Here is a 23,900-nt window from a genome sequence, read left to right as displayed (position 1 = left end):
CTTCCTCTGACCTTGGTTTCCCACCTGGGGGTGGTCCCATCGTTCCCCCTGTCACACAGAGGGGACATTGTGCCACAGCTGCTGCTGGGGGTTTCTCGCTTCCCCTCACACTCTTGCTCTGAGTGTTGGGGCAGGGGGAGCAGCTCCCGCTTCTCCTTTAGTGGGGGGAAGTTTCTGCTCAGCACCAAACGTGCAGTTCTGACTCAGAAAGAGAGTGCCTGGGAGTGCCGTGATGCCCCACAGGGTGGGCAGGGAGCAGGACCCCGGGATCCCCCATGTGGGGCAGACCCCATGCCCAGGGCTGGGGCATTCCCCATGCAGCTGCTGGGCAGCTGTGTGTCATTCTCCTGCCGGAGAAAGCCCTGAGCTGCAGGTGACGTGGAGGATGTGGGGCTGCAGCTGGCGGGGATTTTCCTCGCAGGCCCCAGAAGCCTCCAGCTCTGACTCAGTGCCCCAGGGCGCTCCCCAGGACCAACCTCTGCCATGCAGCCCCTGTGTGCCTTCAGTATGACCCCTGCCATGGGGTCCTGAGGATGTTGAGCCCAGCTGGCCCTAGAGGACATAAAAGGGGATGAGGCAAGATCCTGAAACAGGTGACAAAGCCCTCCAGCCCCAGCACCGTGCCTCTCAGCCCCCATGATCAGCTTGCTCCATCCCATCCTGGGGTTGGGGGACAGAGTTGCCCCAAAGCATCACTGGGATGCAAGATGCAGCATGCATGCGAATATAGGAATGCATCCCCTGGGTGCTGTGCCCCGTTCAGCCCGGCTGAGTGCTGTCTGGCTGCTCTGTGGTCCTTTGGCCCCGTGCTGGGGCTTCCCCATGTCCCCAGCAGCACAGAGCCACGTGCGCCGTCCCCTGGGACCCCCAGCGCCGCGGTGTCAGCAGAGATGCTGAGGAGCACTGACCCCTCTCAGCCCCCTCCCTGCCTGCACCCCCTGTCTTCTCCCGTCCCCCCATGGCTGTGGGTTGGGGGAGCAGAGCGGGAGCCCCGGGAGCCATCTGTGGGAGCCCAGGTGGCCGCCGAGACGCACCATCTGCTGAGCCACCTTCGGGGACCGTGCCGGCGCTGCTGTATTTTTAGGACGTGTTTCCTTCCCTCCCACCTGCAGCCTTTCGGTTTTCTAACAAGTTGTTTCTCTTGCTTGTGGCTGCTCTGATGGAGAGCCCCAGCCCCGGTGCAGGGGGTGGGCTGGGGGTGCACCCGACTGGGAGCCACCTTGTGCACAGGGCAGGCAAGGCACACAGCGAGCAAGCACCAGGACACAAGCAGGCAAGGGACGTCCCATGCCCACATCATCCCTATGCAAAGAGCTCAGTGCTTTGCAGGGCTGCAGCGAGGGGGATTAGCCCCTGGGGTTGCAGCATGCAGTGATCAGCTGCATGGGGCTGCAGCATGCTGTGCTGGGTTGCATCACGCTGTGCAGCTCCCATCGACATGCTGCATGGCTATGCTGCTCCTGCCATGCCACTGTGCACTGTGCATCATCCTGCATCGTGCTGGCTGTGCCGTGCCATGCAGCTGCCCATGCCAAGCCTGCATTTTGCCAGCTGTGCCATGCTGGCTTGCCGACACTGTGCTGCAATTGGACAGCTGTGCCACACTGTGCTGCGCCGTTCTGACCGCGCTGTGCTTCACTGTCTGTGCCACACTGCATCTCAATGGCAATGCCATGCTGTGCCATGCTGCTGCCCGTGCCGAGCTGCAGCGCGCCGTCCCCTCACCGTGAGGAAGTGAAGCCGGCACGAAGGGGAAGTTGTTGGAAAGTCAGACCGGAATGGCTGATAGGGAAGGCAGAGCTGGGCTTGGTCGCAGATGGTTCCTGTTGGGGAAGGACACGGGTGCAGCTGCCCGGCCTCCCCCCACCCGCCGCATTATCGCTGCCCGGCAGCTGTTCACCTTCCCCCTCGCCATGGGACACGGCGCTGCTGCCACTGCGGGCCCGGCGGTCACACAAGCGGCCGTGGCAGTGGGGCAGGCACCGTACGGGCAGGACGCCCCGCACTGCACCACACAGCACTGAGCCCCGCGGCACGCAGCCTGCCCAGCGTGGCTCCTGCAGTGACACAGAGCTGTGCAGGAGCCGGGCTGGCTGTGCCACGCACTGCTGGCACCGCACTGCTGCGATGCCCGGGGGAACCCCCAGGCTTGATGGGCACCTGTTTGGCAGGACCGGCCCAGGTAAGAGCGAGGTGGATGGAGGGGAGATGGGGGCTGTGGCTGATCCATGTGCATGTCGTGGTGATGGCTCATTCCGATGTCACCGGGCTGGGCAGGGGTGGGTATACTATGGGGTGTTCCCATGGGGGCTGGTGGCAGTGAGAGGGCATTGCTGAGCCTGCAGCGTTGGCAGGAGAAGGCATGAGGACCTTTCTGTAATGAGCAATCAGCTGCGATTATGTCCCATATGTGGAGTCTGAGCCCTCAGTTTGCCTGGTGATTTCTGTCAGTATTGGGTCAGCAGCCCACGTGCTGCTCGGGAGCACATTCCCGCACTCACGCCGTGGCAGTGGGATCAGGCCTGGCCCCGTGGCTCTCCAGGTGCTTCTTGCAGCGTGGCAGCACCAGGACCGGCTGCATGGGCTGTAGGTCCCCATGTGCTGTGCTTTGCACCCCCCATATCTGGGCACCCGCTGGGCTGTGCCGGGCGCGGGAAGGAAAGCGGCTGCCGGCTGAGTCACCGGCGTTTGTCTGCCCTGAGTGAACAATGCTGGCCCTCTGCCTTGCTTCCCCTTGCTCACCCCTTTTCCTGGTGGTAGCGAGCTCTGCAGCACCATGCACCGGGCACAGCACCATGCATCAGGCACAGCACCATGCACTGGGCACAGCACCAGGCACTATGCGTGGCACCATGCACCAAATGCAACACCACGCACTGGGCACAGCACCATGCACTTGGAACAGAACCGTGCACCATGCACAGAATGACACACTAAGTGCGGCACCATGCAGTGAGAGCAGCACCATGCACCATGCACCGGACACAGCACCGTGCACTAGGAACAGAACCATGCATAGAACTGTGCATCAAATGCAACACCATGCACCATGCATAACACCATGCACTGGGCACAGCACCACGTGCTGGGAACAGAACCATACACCATGCACAGAACCATGCACCAGCTGCAGCACCATGCACCAGGTGCAGCTCCCAATTGAGGCACAGACCCCCCAGATGCCAAGGGCTGGGGATGCCCCATCTCTGGGAGCAATGGGGACCACAGGCCCAGTGTAGGGATGCTGCTACTCGCTCTGTCCTGGCACACACTGGGTGCTGCCCGCAGAGCCCCAACACTCGGTGCATCCCATGGCTGATAACGCAGGGCTGACCAGAAGGGTGCAGCGAGCGGAGCCGTGCAGATTGCTGCTGCCTGGCGGAGCTGCCAGTTGGAGGCTTGGCAAGAGAAATGTTTGTTTTGTTGGCCAAATATCTCAGCAAACTTCCTGCTTTGCTTGCGGCCAGCCAGGCGGCGATAGGGCTGGTGGGGCCGTTGCTGCTCCTCACTGCGGTGTCGGTGCACGGAGCTGTTATCTCGGATGCGCAGCGGGCAGGGAAGAGGTGGGGAAAGGGAAATGAAATACAACAGAGGTGGCACATTTTTCTCTGGTGATAAGGAGCCCTGCTTTTAGCCTGGGAACCTGGAAACGATGCAGGTGGACAGAGGCCGCAGCAATGCCCACCACTGCTGCAACATCTGGACTTTGTAATGCAACTCAGCGCTGCTGAGTGGCTCTGCTGTGAGCCTGGGGCTACCTATGGTGTGGCACAGCACGGCATGGCATGGCATGGCATGGCACGGCAAGATGCTGCTGTGCTGCCCCAGAGCAGGCTGCACTGGACCAACTCTTCCTATCGATTTTGCAGGGACCTGACTTATTGGAAGCGCAATGCAAACTAATTAAATCCCCATCATTAACAGGCTGCAGCAGTTTGGCAAGCAGAAGTGGGGCTGCGGTGCTGCGGCGGGGCTGAGAGATGGACCTTAAGGCACAGAGAAGTTGCAAGCACGGCCCCAGCAGCTTGGAGGCTCCGTGCACGCAGAGGGATGGTGACACATCCCCGACTCCCAGTGTCTGAGCCGTGCTGCGCTCTTTGGTGCGGGACGACAAACAGTAGGGCATAGCTTCCACGGGAGCACTCCCAAGCAGCAACGAATCTGTCCAGCCCAGCAGCAGGGGAAGGCAGGCACAGCCAGAGCAGAGCCCCATCCCTAGCAGTGCTGGCGGCAGCCGCTTCCTGCACAGCAGATGTCCCTGCAGCGGATGCAGCTGCGGCGGGCGATAGCCAGGCAGGGCGAGCTGCCGCCTCCAGCCGCTGGCTGCCCACCAGCCCTTATCTCCCCTGTGCCACCCCTGCCCACTCAGCACATGGGAAGAGGGGCTCCAGCCCCAACCGCTCAGGGGAGAGCACTGAGAGCTGCAGAGCAGCTCCTGCAACGTGTCCAGGGATGGATTTAGGAGCTGAGTTTAAAGCCGTCCCCCGCTCCATGCATGCACGCACTGGGGTGGCGGGGCTGTGCACTGCCCAGTGCTGGCTGCATGGTCTGCTCCGTGCTGCAGGGAGGCACCTGGTGATGCTCAGCCCCATGAGGTGTTCAGCCCCTTGGAGGCAGCAGATTGGATGGGGGAACCCAGACGGACAGGCAGACATGCAGGGTGACACCGGAAACCTGAGGGCACAGCTCAGTGCCTTCGCCCCCACATGAGCCCCAGCATGGGGTGTACGGGGTGACTCAAGGAGTGGGGAGGGGAAGGCGTGAGGAAAGCAGCACTGAGGGCTGTTTTATAAAGCTTGGGGCTTGGGAAAGGATTTGCAGCCTGAAGAGCAATGGGCTCTCACTGTTGGGCTCAGAGATCCCAAAGCTGTGCCACGGGGAACCCTTTGCCTGGGGCAGCTCCTTGGCGACTCCCCAAGCCCTGTGCAGAAGGACATCCCTCTTCCATCCCCACACTGAGCCAGAAATGATGCGTTCTGGTGCCACCATCACCTATGCTTGGGACCACTGGAGCACTGCTGCAGGGATGATGCTCAGTGGTGGGAGATGCCATCTCCCCAAACAAAGAGACAATGTGTGCACGCTGAGCCATCAATTAGCACTGACACAACAGACACAAAGCCTCAAAGTCGTTATAGAAGGTTCCAGCCCCCCTGGGATCCCATGAGGGCAGTGGGGCCCATCCTGCCCAGCCCCAGATTTGCAGGGGAAGGATTCCAGTGCTGTGCTGGGACAGATCCTGGCTATCATCCCCTTGCAGGAGCTTATCTGTCAGCTCGGCTGCTCACTGTGCTGCTCTCCCATTGCTGCAGAGCTTGGGGGGAAGGGTGGCTGTGTTGTCCCCATGCACTGACCCATGGGATCCACACGTGGCCTTGGCAGTGCTGGGCTGTGGGGGGGCTCGGGGGGGCACGAAGGGGTTAACCCGGGGAAGTTTGCTCCCTCTCAGCCGTGATTTAAACCAGACCGAAAGGTTCTGTCATCCATCACACTAACAGCCAGATCGTTGTGTTTTAAAGTGTCTGTAATTGCAGCGATGCTGAGAGCGGGAGGGAGATAAAGGCTGGGGAGATGCAGGTGGGGGGGCACAGGGCTGGGAGCGCTGCCCCAACTGGGTGGGGATGCTGCATCCCGGTGGGTGCTGCCACATATGAGAGCATCCACCAACAGCACAGACCCACCCATTATGGGTGCAGGGTTTGGGGCAAACCCCAAAGGTTTTATGCTCCAAATATTGCCTTTATCTCATGGCATCACCGCTGCCCCCTCCCCATGTGCTGGGGGGGACAGCAAGTGACATCCCTCCCTGGTGAGGAGGTGGCCGTGGTCCCTCTGTCCCAGCAACTGGGGCCACGTGCCGGCACGCCGACAGGGCATTATTAACATTCAGCCGAAGCCCTCGGAATGAAGCGGGCTGACACAAATGTTTATTTTCGCAGTGGTGAATTATGACTTCAATAGACCCAAATTACAGGGCTGTGTGTGCCGAATGGAAACACAGCGGCCTCTGGCACCCAAACGGCACCGGGTGGCACATGAACCAGGAATTGGGAAGGTGGGGGCTCTTCCCAGCAAGGGACGGGGGGGGGGGGCTGAGACAGTGCAGGGCGGGCTGTGCTCATGGGTGTCACCACGCAGGCACTTACCTGTGGGTTTTACAGCAAATCCAGCAGCTTGCAGAGCATCCCCGTGGCCTGCTCCCTGCTCTCCCGATGCAAAGAGCAGTGGTGGAAACCAGAGCATCACTGGGGAGCGCTTTAAGAATTGCTGGGTGCTCTGCCATGCGTGCACCATGTGCCCGAATGCACCCACACTGCTGCATTTGCATGTGCCAGACTGGGCTGCTGCAGCTGCTGCAGCACTGCGGGGCTGTGCTGCTCAGCCCCAGATGTCCTGGGGAAGCCCAGTGCTGGGAGCTGCAGTGTGAGGGTGGGCAGAAGGGCAACGCAAACAGGATTGCTGCATGCAGGGTACACAGCAGCAGGAGCCTGAGGGGAGAAGGATGCTGCCCAGGCTGGCTTGAGGGGCCGGGATGTCCCAACTTACAACTCGATGTGGTGCAGTGGGAGCTCGGCACGCAGCAGCGGTCATCTGGTGGCCATGCAGAGGTCATTTAGTGGCCATGCAATGGTCATTTACTGGCCGTGCAATGGTTGCAGAGTGGCTGCGTGACAGCTGTGCTGTGGCCACACCACGAGCATGCAATGTCCAGGGCAGTGTCTGTGCAGCAGCTGTGCAGCTGTCCCACAGCGTCGGTGCCACACAGCACTGGGCAGCAGTTGTGCAGTGCTGGTGACGCTCTGCCTGGCAGCACTGCCACCATCCTCAGTGGCCGTGCTGTGGGAAGAGGCGAGGATGACTGATGCAAGAAGCATACAGGCACTGCACGCAGCAACTTGCAGAGGGAGGCAGCTGCCAAGCAGAGCGATTACGCAAAGAGGCAGGGCTTCACTCGCAGGGAAATTAGCAGGGCTTGTGTTACCCGCTGCACAAGCCAGCAACAACATTGTAGTAGGACTTGGGGAGGGGGGGACACCCTTAATGTTGCCCCCCACTGCAGGCACAGGGCACGCAGCAGCGCCCAGTCATGCAGGAAGGCAGTGCTGAGCACTGAGGTGGGCAAGGAGCCCCATAATCTCCTTATGTGCGTGGCTGGCCCCAGGGAGCCTGGCCAAAGAGGTGTGGGGTGGTGGCACCCCATGGCCAGGCGGGAGTGGGTGCGTGGGTTGGGGCTGCACAGATGTTGTGGCTGTGTGTGTGGTGGCTCCCACTGCAACCCCTGGGGCAGCAGGGGAAGGAAACAAAGCAACCCCAACCCCAGCCCCTCGCAGCCCCCAGCCCTTGCATGCCCCTTGCCAGCCTCCAGCCCCATGCAGACATCTCCCATCGCCATGCAAACCCTCACCCCAGCCCCCTGCATCCTCCCAGTACACATGCAGCCCCCAGCGCACACCTTCCCCCCCTGCTCCATAAAACCCTGAACCTTTTGCAGACTCCAGCTCTCTGCAGTCTGGAGGTTGAGAGGGGAAAGAGGGAAGAATCCTAATCCCGGGCAACCCACCCGCCTCTATGCAAGATCCCCGGCCTTGTGCAACCCCGCGGGTTCCGCGCACCCTATGCAGCCCCCCGGCCCCTCGCACCCCTCGCACCCCTGTGCAAACCCCCGGCCCGTGCACCCCGCGCATCCCTCCGCTGCCGCGATCCCCTCCACCTTCGCGCCCCCCCCCTCCCGGATCCCCCCCCGCACCCCCCGCAGTCCCCGTTCGGGCGGCGGTGGCGGTGCCGGCGTGTGGCGCCCCCTAGCGGCGGCGGCGGCGGCGACGCCGGCTGTAAGGCAGCGGCGCGGGCGGGCGGCGCTCACTCCGGGGCGGGCGGCGGCGGCTGCGGGCGCTGCGGGCGGCCCATCCCCGCACGGGAGCGCGGCCGCGGGACCCCGTGGCCGCTGCACGGCGCCGGGGGATGGGCCGGAGGGCAGAGCGCAGGGGGCGAAGGGCCCCGAGGATTTGAGCGGTTTTCTCCGCTCCCCGACCGGCGTTCTTCCCGCCGTCCGTCCGTCCCCCCCCGCCGGGGGCAGCGCCCCGACCCCCGGGCTGGCGGCTCCCGGCGGTTCCGGGCGCGGGGGGCAGGTGCCGGGGGGAGCCGCCGCCGTCTCGGGGCCGCGCTCCGCCCGCCTCGGCCTTAACGGGGCCGCGGGGCCGCCGCCGGTTCTCCCCGCGGTCTCCGCCTCGGGACGTACCTCCTCGGGACGGTGAGTGCCGGGGAGCGGGGCGGGAGTCGGGGCCGTTCCCGGTGCGCGGGGTTCGGGCTGCCGTCGGTGCCGCGGAGCGCTCCCGGAGCGCGGCATTCGGGATCGCTGCCGATCTTGGAGAAGCCCCCGGTGCGCGGGGGGACGGGAACGCCGGCGGCGCGGTGCCCGGTGCGGTTCCTCGCCCTGCGGAGCCGCGTCCGTGCGCTGCGGGGCTGCGGGGCGCTCCCTCGGGGCGGGGCGCGGTGCGGGGACCGCTGCTCGGCCGGCGTCTGCGTTCCGCTCCCGTCGTTCGGCTGCGGGCAGAGCGCAGCCGTGAGCCCCGCACCGCCCCGAGCTGCCCGCACGGCTGCGGGAGGCGTTGCTGCAAAACTCGGCGGGCGCGGAGCTCTGCGCCCCGCCGGTGGATTTGGCCGCAGGAGGTGCTCGGGGCGCGGGGTGGCACCGGCGGACGGCCGCCCCGCACCGCCCCGCACCGCTCTGACCCCGCGGCTCCGCACCGCTTCTACGCGCCTTTCGCTGCGGGTTTTGGGTTTGGTTTTTTTTTTCGCTCTTAGCCGAGGGAAAAAAGAAAAAAAAACAACTTTGCAACTTCCCTTCGGTGTCACGGAGCCGCCGCCGCTTCATTTTGTTTTCTTAATTTGGGGTCACGTGCGCCTTGACAGTGCCTTTGAATCTGAGCGATGGTTTCGTCTCCAGCTCAGAAGGAGCTCCGGAGCTCTTCCCTCCGTTGTTTTCCCTCTGTTCGGGAACAAAGAGAGATTTTTTTTTCTTTTTTTTCCCTTTTCCTCCACCTTTAACTCAAAGGAATCTCAATTCCCCGCTCCTTTGTCGAGCGACTCGAGGACCGACCGCCGCCGTTCCGCTCCGGGCGCAGAGATGCTGCGGAGCCGTCCGGGAATCGCACAGCGGGCACAGAGCAGCAGCGGGGGGCAGCGCTGAGAGCCCCGGCAGCCGCAGCCCCGCTGTGCCACTCGGGTGAGGATCCGCACCTCCACAGCCCCGGCTTTGGGGGCCGCGTCGGTTTGGCTTGAGCGGAGCGCTGGGGCTGCGTTTCCCTCCGTTTCCGTGACGGGGGAGGCGATGGGGGGCACGTTCTGTTTTGTCAGTGTGCACATAGGGAGGAGGAGGCGGAATGTTTTCCTATGGGGCTGGGTGCTGCCGTGGGGCTGGGTGCCGGTGTGCGGTGCGGTGAGGCCTCGTGTGGGTGCAGGGTTTGATTTGTTGAGGAGTTTGAGGGTGGAGGATGCAAAAATGCACCGGTGCTGTGCTTGGCCCCGGTGCTGCGTGCGGTGCGAGGGTCGGGGGCTCGGGGCACTGGCAGCCCAGCGTGTGCTGTGCTGTGCTGTGTGCACCCTTCTTGCCTTCACTGTGACAACGAGTGGTCGGCTCCACTCAGCTCACGCTCAGAGCCCCACAGGGATGCGCTGGGTGCTGTAGGACCCCAGGAGGAGAGGAGCCCATGGCACAAGGGGGGCACTGATTCAGCCCCTGGCCGGACGGGTGCAGCTGTGGCACAAGCACGGTTTTGAGCAGCTCAGGGCCTGATCCTGCAGGCAGCACTGGGAGCTCGGTGCAAAACTGGAGTATCCGCAGCGCTGGGATGGAGGCTGAGCTGGCGGTGCTGCCCCTGCCCGGGTCTGGGCTTATTTTTGGATTTCCTGGTGCTTGTTTGCTGCCTCCCCTCCCAGCCCTCTCGGCCTCCCCAGGGGCAGCCCCACCTTGACGAGCCCGCAGCTTCCCTTCGGAAGATGCTGACCAACGTTTCCAGAAAGCATCCAAAGGATTTCCTGTTTATTTTGCAAAATTCTCATTAATATTTTTCTTTTTTTCCTGCCTTTATTGCATTAAATCTCGCACGGGTGAAATTGCCTTGAGATGGAGCCTGCGGTTAAAGAGAGACAAAGAGTTGGAGACGCAGCAGCCTGGAGGCTGTGGGGGTGCTTTGCTGGACCCCCCCGGAGCTGTCCTCATCCCAGTGCTTGTAGGGCCACGTGTGCCACTTGTAGGGACAAGACCGCCCTTGGACACTGCAGAAAAGATGGCACAGAGCGTTTTAACCTGAGGCTGATACTATGACCCCACCGTGTGCCAATCCCCGTGGCACAGGGACGTGGTCATTGCATGGGGACATGGCTCTGTGGTGGTGCCCAGACCCCTGGCACTGGAATATGGCCGTTGCATGGGGACGTGGCCCCATGGTGCGTCTGTGGTCATCGTATGGGGATTTGGCCCTGCAGCGTGCCAGTATCCACTGCACAGAGACATGGCCATGGCATGGGGATGTGGCCCCATGATGTGCCCATACCCACTGCACGGGGAGGTGGCCCTTTGATGTGCCCTTACCCATGGCGCTGGGATATGGGCACGGCACAGGGATGTGGTTTGCAGCCGTGGAGACCTCCAGTCTGAGCAACGCTTTGCAGAGCTCAGCCCCACACGTGCCCACGCTGGTGCTGTTTGCTCGCGGTGTTTAGAGAGTCTATTTAAATCCCAGGTGCACAGACAGCTGGGGAACGGCACGGGGTGGGGGTGCCACGTCCTCCTACAAACTGCTGGTGGTGGGGCACAGCTCTGGGCGGTGGGGCAGAGTCCGTCCCGTGCTTCCCCAGCACTGGATGGGTCGGGTTCACAGCTGGAGAAGCACGGGGACACGGGACCCCGCTCGGTCCCACGCTGAGTCACGCGCTCCGGCGCTCAGTCCCGAGACGCTTTTCCAGGCAAAGGCTGAAACGCACAAAATGTTCGACTTGTAAAATATGTAGCGTGAGAAAATAGCCTTTTCTGCTCTCCTCCTCGCCGCCGCCGCTCCCCCTGCCCCATCTGCTCGCTTGGAACGCCGCCCGAAGCCCGGGGGGGGGCCGCGAGAGCGATGCAGCTGACGGCACGGGGGTCACCCGGTGATCAGCGCCGCGCTGGGGAGCGGTGCCACCCCGCATCCATCACAGGGCGCGCCGCCGCTGCGTCGGGTCCGAGGGGATGATGCACGGGGAAAGCATCCTCCTTCCTCCCTGCCTGCGTCTGCTGGCGTCTCTCCCCACTCTGGGTGCGTTGCGGGGAGATGCGGCCGTTCCCAGGGTATGGGGGGAGGAGGGTTTGGAGCCGGGCGTCACGGGGAGGCCATGGGAAATACCCTACGAGGAACCCGGGAGGGAGCCGAAATCCCCGGAGCTGGCGACGAGCCATTGTTTTCACCAGCCACCTTAATCCATCATTATCTGGGCATATTTCGGATCCTTGCCAAGAGCAAGGTGGGAAGGGGGGGCTGCGAGCATGCTTTCCCTATTCCCCTGCCATCCTTTTTGCTGCCTGTGTGTAATTAACAGAGTAATTAAAAACAGGATGAGTTAATTGGTATTCATTTATGTGGCAGATGTTTTTAATTGAGATACGAAACAATTTACCTGTTTACATAAACAATAGCAAATGAAGGCTTGTAAAACAGAGAGGGCTTTTTCTTGTGGGGTTGGGGCTTTTTTTCTTTTTTTTTTCTTTTTCTTTTTTTTTTTTAAGGAAAATCAGAATGCCCTCCTTCCCTCCATCCCTCCTTCCCTCTCTCACTGCGCTGGCTGGGAGCTGTGTTTGGGTTGGATTGGTTTGGGTTTCAAAGAGAATGCCCAGGGATTGTGGGCACCCCGTGGTGCTGGTCTGGTGCAGCCAGGCTGGGAGCTGCCATGGGGGCACCTCACTTTCAATCTGCCAGCCCAGAGGTGTGCATCCACACCCTGCCACTGTTCTGGGATCCCATTGCATCTCTGCAAAACCCTTTTGGATGTGGGATTAGCTCTTTGGTCAGCAGCATCCTTCCAGCACCATGATGTCCTCACTGGTGGTCACGGGTGGGACTTTTCCCCATGCTTGGGCTGTGTTCTAGAGCTGATGGCAGCACTGGGGAAGGTTTGGCTTGGTGAGCATCCCTGTGAGTATCTCCACGAGCATCCCAATCAGCATTCCCATGAGCATCCCCATGGACATCCCCATGAGCATCCCTATGGGCATCCCAACGAGCATCGCCGTGGGCATCCCCATGAGCATCCCTATGGGCATCCCAAGGAGCATCCCCATAGCCCGTGACCCCAGCTGCTCCCTGAGGTGCTCCCCGGGATGGGATACTCAGCACCCCCATAGCCATTTTCTGCACCAGGAAGGCAGCAGGGTGGCTGTGCCCCCACGTCCCCACGTGCGTTCCCCCGACCCCTGCCTGCTCGCACACGTGGAGCTGCCGCCGGCTCAGCGCTGCCCTAACGCACTCCAGATGGAGCAGCTCCGGCCCTCGCAGTCCTATCTGGGAGTTGTTCTTGGCCCCCGTGGCACCAGCAGCTGAGCAGCAGGAATGCTTTCCTTTGTTTGGGAGGCAGCCTGGCTTCGGGAGACGTCGCCTCCAGCATCTGGATTTCATTTGTGGCCATTTGGAGAGCATGAAAGATGCTGTTCTTTTAATTCCCTTTTAACCCCTTCATCGCCCACAGCTCTCTGGACCAGCTCCGCGCCGGGGGATGCAGAGGGGGTGCAACCACCCCGTGTGCTGTGCAGCCCCTGTAGGTACGGCCCTGCTGTCCTTGTCCCTAGCTGCCCCATTGAGCAGAGGGACAGCTGCATTGCATGATGCTTGCAGTGGTGGCACAGCCATCACCCAGTGGGGACCGTGCCCAGCCCAGCGTGCTGGGGGTTAAACCCTGCGGTGTGACAAATGGGGTTTGGGGGCACGGGGGTCCGGCATCCCATTCCCAGGGGGGAGGCAGGGTGGGGTGCGGCGGCGGAGAAAAGACTAATCCTTTTATTTTTATATTATTACTTATTCATCTGGGCTGCGCTGAGCCTAATGGAAACCAGATGTAGGAAAACAGACACAGCCCCAAGCGGCTGGGACAAATTACCCCAAAGGAAAAAAAAAAAAAAAAAAAAGAAGAAGAAAAAAGAAAAGAAAAAAGAATAATAAAATGGGGAAAAAAATTCCAGCGGAGGTTTAGTGGTGCTGGGGAAGCACTACCACGTTTGGGGACAGAGTGTGAGCACCGCCTGGTGACCCCTGGGAGGGCCAGAGGGACACGTGGCAGACTGCGGGATGCTGTCATTGGGGGGACATTGGGGGGCAAAGGTTGGGGTGTGCAGAGGGAGAGGCAGCGTCCTGCCTTCACCCTGTGGGGACAGTGCCACCCAGCATTGCTTTGGGCATTTCTGGGCTCCAGTGCTGAGAAATGCCACATTCTGGGGCCGTCTCTTACTCCCGTGCTCACGCGGTGGTGTTTGGACTGCGAACACAGCAGGAAAAATTTATGGCTTGGAGAGGAGGGGGAAGAAAAGGAAAGAAATCACACGCCCAGATGCAGCGGTTCCGCGGGTGTTTGTTCAGCTTCGTGGAAACTCTCCTCCCGGTGGGGAGTGTGGAACAGCCGTGTTGGCGCCGCGATTCTCCGGCGTGGAGACAGGGCTGGATGGGGACAGGGCTGAATGGCCACCCCGTGCCAGACGAGTGTTGCTGGGCTCGGTGCCATCTCCAGGGCCGCCCCCTGAGCCCCTCATCTCACCCCGTTTGCCCTCGGGGCTGGGTGCCACTCTGCTGTCCATATGCACCACACGTCCGTGCATCGTCCCACCGCCCCGCACAGTGCGCGAGGTGCCGTGCCCCACGCTCCCACCCCGCTTTGGGGCCCGGAGACACCCCAGAAAGACCCGTGGTCCCCGTTGTGCCGTACCCACCCAGATGCCGCTCACCACCCGCCCTGTCCCCGCAGACCCCGCCGCACCACGGGCCGCCACCATGCCCGACTCGCCGGCCGACGTCAAGACGCAGCCCAGGTCCACGCCGCCCAACATGCCGCCGCCGCCGCCCGCCGTCACGCAGGGAGCCACGCGTCACCCCTCCTTTACACCCAGCACCAGTGAGTATAGGGACGGGGATGGGGATGGGGATGGGTGGCAAAGTTGGGCTTGCACCGTGTTGGGGGTGTGCGGTGTCCTCGTGCCGTCTGTGTGCCACAGTAGGGATTGAGGTGCTGTGCGCTCTGCTCATTCCTGGAGAGATGTTTGGGGATGGGGATGTCCAGGTCTCACTCCTGCCATGTGGTCACCAAATAGGAGCAGCACCGGTGCAGCCCTGGGTGCAGAACTGCTGCAGGGTGCTGGGACAGTGTCACGGCTCCACGTGGTGGGGGTCCTCCTGCCTGTGTCCGGATCACAGCGTGTTGCCATCAGGGTCTCTGTAGCTGGGGGGAGCCCTGGCTGCACCAGTGCTCTGTGCACTCACCGTGTGCCTGCAGGACTCACACTCAGGTTGGTCCCAACACCAGTGGTGCAGCCCTGGAATACAGATGGGCAGCATCAGGGTTGCTGTGGCTTGCTGAGGTCTCTCTCTAAGCACATGCATTCCTGTATCTCCTTGCATAGAAACCCCATCAGGGATGAAACGGACCCAAAATGACAGCCCAACCCCAGCCCTGCTCCCAGCCAGATGTCCTCTAATTAGAAATCGGATTGTGCCCGTCTGTGCTCTGATGGGTTTTGCTTTTTAATCCCAGCCCTTCCACAGGGGCCGGCCATGGGCATCTCCATCCCATTGGTATGGGTGCCCTGCCACCATCCTGACCCTGCTTTGGGGCAGCGTTTTGACTTGTTCTCACCCTCATGGAAGTTTTGCCAGGGACCCAATGGGGCAGTGGAGCACCCGCTGAGCTCCAATGGGACACACAGAGCTGTGCCCGTGGTGCTGTGCACAAACCAGGCCCCCCCCCGGGCTGAGAGCTGTCCCTCTGCTCTCTCATCACAGCGTGTTTTATTTTGCTTGCAGATCGAGACGCTGTCCCTCCGACGTTTCTTCCTCGCGGCCGTTTTCATGGTTGCTTGAAATGGTCGATGGTCTGTCTCTGTAAGTAAAGTGAAGCACACGCTCTCATGAGAGACCTGAGATGCAGCACTACCCCCAGCCCTTCTCCTTGCCCCCATCCCAAAGATGCACACCCCATCCCTATGCTGCCCAAGGGACATGTGTGGCAGCTAACTTAGGAACGCACCTGTCACGGGAATAAAAGCAGTTGTGGCCACAGGGTTATTTTAGGCCCCTCTTTAGTGTGGCACAGCACCACAAGGTCAGTGCATGCGTGGGGCATGGCCGTGCTGCCCAGCGCTGCGGGATGTGAGCAAGGCACTGGGTGCTGCCCCCAGCCCAGTGCTCTGTGCCCCAAAGGGACCCCAGCCCATGGTACCCACAGGATGCTCGGGGCTCACCATCCCTGACTGCTCCTCTCCTCTCCTCTCCTCTCCTCTCCTCTCCTCTCCTCTCCTCTCCTCTCCTCTCCTCTCCTCTCCTCTCCTCTCCTCTCCTCTCCTCTCCTCTCCTCTCCTCTCCTCTCCTCTCCTCTCCTCTCGCAGTGATGAACGGCAGCAGCCACTCGCCCACCGCCATCAATGGGGCCCCGTCCACCCCCAATGGGTTCAGCAATGGGCCGGCCACCTCCTCCAGCGCCTCGCTGTCCACCCACCAGCTCCCACCAGCCTGTGGAGCCCGGCAGCTCAGCAAACTCAAGCGGTTCCTCACCACCCTGCAGCAGTTTGGCAATGACATCTCGCCTGAGATTGGGGAGCGGGTGCGCACCCTCGTCCTGGGGCTCGTGGTACGTCCGTGGGGAGCAGCGGGGGCTGCCCCATCCCTGTGTCTGTCTGGGATGGAGATGATGGGTGGAGATGATGCTCAATTTTTAGTGTTAGGTTAGATGTTAGGAGACACAGCCTGAAAAGAGAGGTTGCTGGTGCCCCATGCTTGGAAGAGCCCAAGGCCAGCTTGGATGGGACTTTGGGCATCCTGATCTAGTGGGTGCAACTGCAGGGAGCTGGAACTGGATGGGCTCTGAGGTCCCATCCAACCCAACACAACCCAACCTGTTCTATCATTCTATGGGTCTGTGATCTTTAAGATCCCTTCCAACCCAACTGTTACGGCTGTGTGACCTTCTTGGTCTTTTCCAACCCAACTCAACACATTCTATCATTCTGTGGCTCTGTGGTCTTTAAGGTCCTTCCAACTGTACCCTTTCCATGGCTCTATGATCTTTAAGGACCCTTCCAAACCAACCATTCCATGGCTCTATGACCTTTAAGGACCCTTCCCATTCAAACCAACCCATTCTATGGTTCTGTGATTCTACGATGTGGTTAAATGGCAAGAAGGAGCCCCTTGGTGCTGCAGTGCCTTAAGTTCTGGATAAACGGAGGCACCTCACAGGTTCAGCAGAGCAGAGAGTTCCCCTGGAGCAGCACAGGGGGCACAGGGCTGGGGCTGAGTGGGTGCTGTCCCCACAGAACTCCACGCTGACCATCGAGGAGTTCCACGCCAAGCTGCAGGAGGCCACCAACTTCCCACTGCGGCCCTTTGTCATCCCCTTCCTGAAGGTGGGTGCCCCGTGTGTCCCTCCCATGGGTTTGTCCGCAGTAACGCGCGGGGCGAGGGCTGCTTACAAACCATTTGCAATTCATTAAAAAATCCTCTTTTTGGACATTTTCTTTCATTATTTTATTTTTCCGCTGCGGGGGGATTTGCCCACCGCTGCCATTCCTGGCAGATGTTCTGGCCCTGTAAGCTGGGAAATGCTGAATCCATGCCCTCTTCCCACTTGTGCGTCCTTTGCTGCCCCACAAGGAGCTGCACGGGGCTGGCTGGGGGGGGACAGCAGAGCATCCCCAAGGTCAGCACCCTGCTCCCAGCTGCTCCCACCCTGGGCTCCAGCTGCTTCCCATTACCCTAAGTGCAAGCAGCCGGGCGCGGCGTGCTTCCCAGACTCTGGATTTTTTGGTTGGTTGGTTGTTTTTTTTTCGGGATTGTTCCCCCAGCCAGGGAAAAGGGCGGTGTGCGTCTCTGCCTCGCGCTAACGTGTCGGACAGATGGGGGTTTGGCTGCAGATCAGCTGCCTGAAGAGAAAAGCAGAGCTGGCAGCCAGAGCACCTGGCTTACATGTGTTCCTGCTGCTCCGCCGCCGCTGCTCTGAGAGCTATGAGGATGGGGGTGGCTGCTTTTGGGGCGGCTTTTGGGGCACCACGATGGGGTCTGGACTCTTGCTCCCCACCCTCTCCCTCCAGGCTAATCTGCCCCTGCTGCAGCGTGAGCTGCTGCACTGCGCCCGCATGGCCAAGCAGAGCCCGGCGCAGTACCTGGCACAGCACGAGCAGCTGCTGCTGGATGCCAATGCCTCCTCACCCATCGACTCCTCCGAGCTGCTCCTGGAGGTCAGCGAGAGTGGCAAGAGGAGGACACCAGACAGGTGAGGATGTGGTTTGTAGGGATGTATCCGTATCGCCCCAATGGGTGGCACACGGTCAGGGGTGCCAAAGGGTTCACGGTTCTGGATGACGTAGTTTGGGATAGGGTGTGTGGTTTTGGATGGAGGTGCATAGATTGGGGTCTGGTGCTCAGTCCAGAGTGAGGTTGCAGGATTTGCATGTGCTGCATGGTCCAGAATGTGGGTGTGGGATCTGAGAGGTGGAGCAGAGCCCAGAGTGGAGATGTGCAGTCAGGGATGGGGTGCGTGTCCAGATCTGGTGCGCAGTCTGAGATGAGGATGTGCAGTCTGAGATGTGGGATGTGTTCTGGGATGTGACGCGTGGTCCAGGATACAGCGCACAGTCTGCAGTGGGGTGCATGGCCTGAGAAGGGCTGTGGTGTGGTTTGCAGGCCAGGATGGTAGGGGGAACAAGTGCAGCGTGGGGTGGCACGTAGTCAGGGATGCGAAATGGGTACCCGTGCGTAGGGCTGTGCATAGATGCTTGGACACCCCATGGGGACCCCATGGGAACCAACATCCTCTCCCCCTTCACCCCACAGGACCAAAGAGAACGGTTTGGACCGCGACCCCCTGCACCCCGAGCACCTCAGCAAGCGGCCGTGCACCATGAGCCCGGCGCAGCGCTACAGCCCCAGCAACGGGCTGAGCCACCCCCCCAACGGGCTGCCCCACCCCCCCGGCCCCCCGCCCCAGCACTACCGCCTGGAGGACATGGCCATGGCACACCACTACCGCGACGCCTACCGCCACGCCGACCCCCGCGAGCGCCCACGGCCCGGTGAGCTCAGCTCCCTGCTTTCGGTGGATTGGGCACAGTGTGGGGCTGGGAGGGATGCAGAGCTGACTCCCTCCCTTCTCCCCTCCCACCCCATGCTTGGTTTGCAGCAGTGCACGGGGCGCGCCAGGAGGAGGTGATCGACCACCGGCTCACCGACAGGGAATGGGCAGAGGAGTGGAAGCACCTCAACAACGTACGTAGAGCCCCCTGCCCGCCCCCAGCTCCCACACTGTCCCCCCTATGGGCTTTTTCCCCGAGCATCTTTTGCTCCCGTGGCCCAAATCCCACCCCTGCAACCCAGCATCGCAGCCCCCCAGCCCTGCTGTTTCCCCCCCCCCGCAGCTGCTAAACTGCATCATGGACATGGTGGAGAAGACGCGGCGGTCGCTGACGGTGCTGCGGCGGTGCCAGGAGGCCGACCGTGAGGAGCTCAACCACTGGATCCGCCGCTACAGCGACGCCGAGGACATGAAGAAAGGCAGCCCCCCCTCCGCCCGCCCCCACAACAGCTCCTCCAGCTCCGAGGCACCCCAGTTAGGTATTGGCCTGGGGGGCTGCACCCTCACCGGGATGCTCGTGGCCGTTCCCCCAGCACCGGGTTGGGACGGAGGGGGTGGCTGCTGTTAACGTGTCCCCTCCTGACGTTACTCCTTTGTAGATGTGCACCGGGATTTTGCACCGCGGCCGCTCTCAGGTTACATGCCTGAGGAGATCTGGAGGAAGGCTGGTGAGTGTGGTCCCCCTGCATCCCCTCCTCGTACCCATGGGGCTGGAGGGAGCCGGGAGCCCCCCAGGTGCCCACCCACCCTGCCACGCTGCCCACCTCCCTTCCAGAAGAAGCCGTGAACGAGGTGAAGCGGCAGGCCATGTCCGAGCTGCAGAAAGCTGTGTCGGATGCTGAGCGCAAAGCCCACGAGCTGATCACCACTGAGCGCGCCAAGATGGAGCGGGCGCTGGCTGAGGCCAAGCGGCAGGCATCCGAGGATGCCCTCACAGTCATCAACCAGCAGGAGGACTCCAGTGAGGTGGGATGGGATGCGATGTGGGACCCACCTCTGTGCGTGCCTATGGCATCCCGGGGTGGTGGCAGCAATGCTGTCAGGATGGGAAGAAAAGGGGATTTGGGGAGAAGGGGGCACAGTCTGAGGTCGGGGCGTGTGATCCTATATGATGGTGTGCAGTGCAGACCGTGGGGGTGCAAAGCAGGAGATGGGATGCAGAATCCAGGATAGGATGTGTGGTCTGGGATGGTGTGAATGGTCCAGAACGGATGCATGATACAGAGGGGGTGCACAGGAATGGGATGGGAGTCCAGGAATGGGATGATGCATGGTCCAGGATCAGGGAGCACAGTTGGAAGGGGTATGTGGTCCAGGATAGGGTGCTTAGTCCGAGGTGAGGATGCATGGTCAAGAGTGGGGGTGCATGGTCCAGGGTGGGCTGTATGTCTGGGATGAGGGCCCTCAATCTGGTGGAGCATTCATAGTCCAGAAAGGAGTGTATGGTTTGGGATGTGGTGCGTGATGCAGGACCAGGGAACAGGCTGCAGGATGGAGTGCATGAGCTGAGATGAGGTGCATGGTCCAAGACCATGGGAATACAGTCAGGGATGGGGTATGTGGTCCAGGATGGAGTGTGCAGTCTGAGATGAGGTTGCACAGTCCAGAATGGTGGTGCACGCTTTGGGATGGGGTCCAGGAATAGGGTTCGTGGTCCAGGATGAGGTGTGTGGCATAGGACTTGGTGCACAGTTCGGAAGGAGGTTGTGTGAATTGGGGTGAGGAGCACGGTCCAGAACGGAGACGCGCAGTCGGCGTTGGGGTGCATGGTCCAGGAATGCAGCGCACAGTGCAGGACCAGGGAGCACAGCCTTGGATGGGCACGTGGTCTGGGCTGGGTTGGCCGCCCCCCCATCCCCCAGCACTGAGTTTTGCCACCGCTGTCCCCTCAGAGCTGCTGGAACTGCGGGCGCAAAGCGAGCGAGACCTGCAGCGGCTGCAACACCGCCCGCTACTGCGGCTCCTTCTGCCAGCACAAGGATTGGGAGAAGCACCACCACGTCTGCGGGCAGACTCTGCAGGGGCTGCCGGCCCCCTCCGCCCCTACAGCCGTGGGGCAGCCCGAGGCGGTGCCCCCCATGGCCAGCAGCCCCAGCGACGCGGGTTCAGCTGGCGCATCTCGTGCCGGCACGCCGGGCACCCCGGCCCCACTGGAGAGTGCATCGCGCTGAGCGCGGACTGACGCCCATGGCAGCTCTCTGCTCCCATACTGGGTGACCTCCGAACCGACCTCGAGCTCTCAGATAATCCTCACGGATCCTCAAACTGGGCTTTACGTGGAGTTAAGGCAAATACCCATCGTTCTCTGTTCTCTCTTCGGTCTTTGTTTTTTTGGCTTTTTTTTTTTTTTTTTTTTTTGGTTGATTGGTTGGTTTTTTTTTTTGGTGGTTTGTTTTTTCTTTTTCCCCCTGTCCTTTGGGCGATTGCTGTTCCTTGCTACCCGGTGGTTTTTGGCATTTTTTTATATCAATTTTTCTTTTTTTCCTCGTTTCTGGATGAGGAGCTCGCTCACAGGAAGAGGAAGAAGATTTGTTTCTTCATCTTCATCTCTTTTTTTTTTTTTTTTCCTTCTCCTTTTTTTTCTAAAAAAAAATAAAGAAAATAAAAACAAACACGTCGGACTCTTTGGCTTTAAGTAAGAAATTGTTTAAAAAAAAAAAAAAAGGAAAAAAAAAGAAAAAAAAAAAAAAAGGAAAATCCCAAAAAGCAGACACCGCCGAGCCCAATGGAAGCTCACCTGTAACTACCTTGCTAGCTAGCCAAGAACAGACCAGACCCACCTCTGCTCCAAAGGAAATCCAAAAACCAGACAGATCCAAACGTCTCTCCACTGCCAAAGTTCGTTTCGTTCTGTTGCTGCCCGCTCCGACGCTGCCCCGTCCTCACAGCTCCGCTCACGGAAGGACGGACGGACGCACCGGGGGTTGGAAGAGTTTCTATAACCATAAAGCAAAAAAAAAAAAAAAAAAAAAAAAAATCTTTTTTTTTTTTTTAAGAAAACAACAAAACAAAAAGAAAAAAAAAAACAAAAACAAAAAAACAACAACAAAAAATACAACCTGATGAAAGAAAGACGCAGCGCTCCCCACGTGGCACTGGGCTGCAGCCCAACGCCGGAGATGGGAATGGCGCAAGGGATGGACCCGTGTGTGCCCAACCTGCTCCCTACATTGGATATTTTGGGGTTTAATGCAACGATTTCCAGGAGGGAAGGAGAAAAAGAAAGAAAGCAGCACCTCCCCCAGGAGGCGGACAAAGACATGTGGGTGATTTTGTATATCTCGCAGCATTGTACAAAGCGCGGAGGACGGAGTGCAATACAGAAAGTGCGCGGCTCCGGGAGGAGGGACCCAGTGCTGCACCTTCACAGGAATGTAAATAGCGTCTGCAGAGGTCCAAAAAGCATCGTAATGATGGTGATGGTGATGAGAAGAGACATTTGCCAAATAAAGGATGATGATCCACACGGGAGGATGTGGCGTGTAGGAGCTTAGGCTGAACCGTGAAGCAGAAGTCATGTGCTCGATAGGAGCTTTAGTTTTCCGGATTTGCAAAAACCCATCCCGTGTGTTTTCTGTAGGCAGGGGAGGAGGAGGGGGTCAGGCTGCTCTGGTTGTGGTGCTGAGGGGCTGCCCCGGTCGTGCCATGGCGTGCCATGCCCTAACATGATGTGCCATGGTGTGCCATGCCATGCCATGCCATGGTGTGCCGCTGTGTGCCATGGTATCCCATGCCATAGCGTGTCATGTGCTATGGTGTGCCGTGCTGTGGTGTGCCATGCCATTATGTGCCACACCATGCCATGGTGTGCCATAATATGCCACATCATGCTGTGGTGTGCTGTGCCATGGTGAGCCATGCTGTGGATGCCATGGTGCGCCATGCTGCAGATGCCATGCTGTGCCATGCTGTGCTGTGCCATGCCGTGGTGCCCCATGCCATACCGTGCCACAGCATGGTGCCATCTCCCACCCCCAGCCCCACTGCCAGTCTGTGTGCACCCCAACACCCCGTGCCGGGGGCTGCGCCGGGGACCCCTCGCGTGACTGTTCACTTTATTTATGGTGTGACATATGTAATATTGTCTATTTTTCTTACGTTTCCTGAGAAGAGGTAATATATAAGAGTCTTGCAGGTGCTCCCACTGGGGCTGCCTGCTCCCTGGGTGTCCGTCCCCCCCCTGACCCCGTGTGCCCCCTCCCCACCCTGCGCCGGGGCTCTGCCTCTCTACCTCCGCCTCACCGGGAAACAGCGGACGGGAGCACTTACACAGAGTCTGCTCTCGTTTCCACTCCTTTCTGTTTTGCTTTTTTTTTTTTTTTTATTAACATTTTTTAATTATTTTTTTCCTTTTTTTTTTTTTTGTAACAATAAAAATACCCTAACGAACCTTGCATCGAAACCAAAAGCCGAGGGAGGGAGGGAGGGGAGGAGGGAGGGGAGGGGATGGGCGGTGCGGACGTCCATACCAGAATGACAGCTTTAAAGTGTGATATTTCCCAAATATAACAATGCTGGGAGGACGGCGGCCGCGGGGGTGGCGGAGCAGCTTCTGTAGGGTTCTGCTCCAATCTGGGGTGCTTCTGTAGGGTTCCATTCCAAACCGGTGCTGGGGTGTGCATGGGGACAGGGAGGCATGCCCCATGCGATGCCTTGGTTGTGTCCTTTGATGGCTTTGTGGCACCCGGGAGGTGGCAGATGGCTGTGCCATGTGCTCCTGGTGCAACTGCATGGCTTAGGGACATCCTGGGTGCTGCTTGGGGTTGCAGGGTGCCCTGTGCCAGCTGACGTCCGTGCAGCCACCTGCTCCCATTTTGGGTATCCCCGTGTGGTGGCTGTAGTGAGGTTCATGGCATGGGGACATCCCACCCGAGGTCCCTGACGGGCAGAGCTGTGCTTTGGGGTGCAGGAGGGGGCACAGCAATGCCTCATCCCAGCCCCCAGCGCTGCACCGGGGCCATGCATCCCCCACCCAAAAACCCACGTGAAACCAAAGTGCCGCCTCCCAGCAATGCTTCCAGGACCCCAAACCTCCCCAGGCAGCCCCCAACGGTGTCACCACCACCCCTAGCCCATATCCTCAGAGCATCCCCTGCTCCTCACCTGGCTTTGGGGATGGGACATCATCCACAGCAGCTCTCCTCGGGGACCCCTCTGATGCCAGCCAAAGGCACAGCACCGGGAGGGTGGTGTCGTGCTGCTGTCCCTCCAGCCCCAGCAGTTCTGCACCAGCCGTGGGGATGGGGACAGCGGGGGTCCCCAGGGCTGGGGGCTGAGGGCAGAGCTCTGGTAGTGGTTTTGGGGCCAGCACAGAGAGATGACTTGGTAGGACTTTCCTTCGGCATGCTGTCCCTCCCCCCACCTCGTGCTGTTCCCCGCTTTCTCTTCGTGTACTGTATGTTCGATCTGTGAAAGATGTAAACTTTATGATTCAGGTTCTGTCTGTTCTTATCTCTGTATCTGTGTAATAAAAGATGATTTAATATCAACCCGAGGTCTTCGCAGCCTGGGTGTGTGCCGGGTGCCCTGCACCCTCTGCCCCCAGT

At 60.3% G+C, this 23,900-nt stretch overlaps 1 protein-coding gene and 2 long non-coding RNA genes across 9 annotated transcripts; 1 reads left to right on the top strand and 2 right to left on the bottom strand.

Moving 5' to 3' along the window:
- The first annotated feature begins 1,608 nt into the window (after nt 1-1,608).
- On the top strand, nt 1,609-22,698 carry CBFA2T3 (CBFA2/RUNX1 partner transcriptional co-repressor 3). 6 transcript variants are annotated; one of them, XM_031614893.2, is made up of 12 exons: nt 1,609-2,182; nt 13,981-14,127; nt 15,033-15,110; nt 15,614-15,855; nt 16,541-16,630; nt 17,315-17,496; nt 18,057-18,295; nt 18,403-18,488; nt 18,638-18,833; nt 18,954-19,022; nt 19,130-19,320; nt 20,247-22,696. In XM_031614893.2, exons 1-12 carry the CDS (start codon nt 1,663-1,665, stop codon nt 20,523-20,525), a joined length of 2,319 nt encoding a protein of 772 aa, XP_031470753.2. In that variant the 5' UTR covers nt 1,609-1,662; the 3' UTR covers nt 20,526-22,696. The 6 variants fall into 6 exon arrangements, with proteins under 6 accessions (XP_031470753.2, XP_031470754.1, XP_090005610.1 ...); XM_031614894.2 differs by lacking the exon at nt 1,609-2,182 and adding an exon at nt 8,123-8,248 and having other exon boundaries at nt 20,247-22,695; XM_090149484.1 differs by lacking the exon at nt 1,609-2,182 and adding an exon at nt 8,643-9,223.
- LOC149916196 (uncharacterized) lies at nt 14,320-14,945 on the bottom strand. Its single transcript, XR_016470706.1, has 3 exons — nt 14,866-14,945; nt 14,493-14,545; nt 14,320-14,409 (listed from the first exon to the last, which is right to left on the bottom strand). It is a non-coding gene; the product is annotated as an uncharacterized LOC149916196 (long non-coding RNA).
- On the bottom strand, nt 14,948-16,440 carry LOC116243593 (uncharacterized). Of its 2 annotated transcripts, none has more exons than XR_016470705.1 (3): nt 16,270-16,440; nt 15,837-15,971; nt 14,948-15,108 (listed from the first exon to the last, which is right to left on the bottom strand). It is a non-coding gene; the product is annotated as an uncharacterized LOC116243593 (long non-coding RNA). The 2 variants fall into 2 exon arrangements; XR_016470704.1 differs by having other exon boundaries at nt 15,780-15,901.
- Nucleotides 22,699-23,900: the final 1,202 nt, after the last annotated feature.

Source organism: Phasianus colchicus, chromosome 13, assembly GCF_987193195.1.
Source record: "Phasianus colchicus chromosome 13, bPhaCol1.hap1.1, whole genome shotgun sequence".
Classification (NCBI taxonomy): Eukaryota; Metazoa; Chordata; class Aves; order Galliformes; family Phasianidae; genus Phasianus; species Phasianus colchicus.
This window is presented reverse-complemented; position numbering and strand designations above follow the sequence as displayed.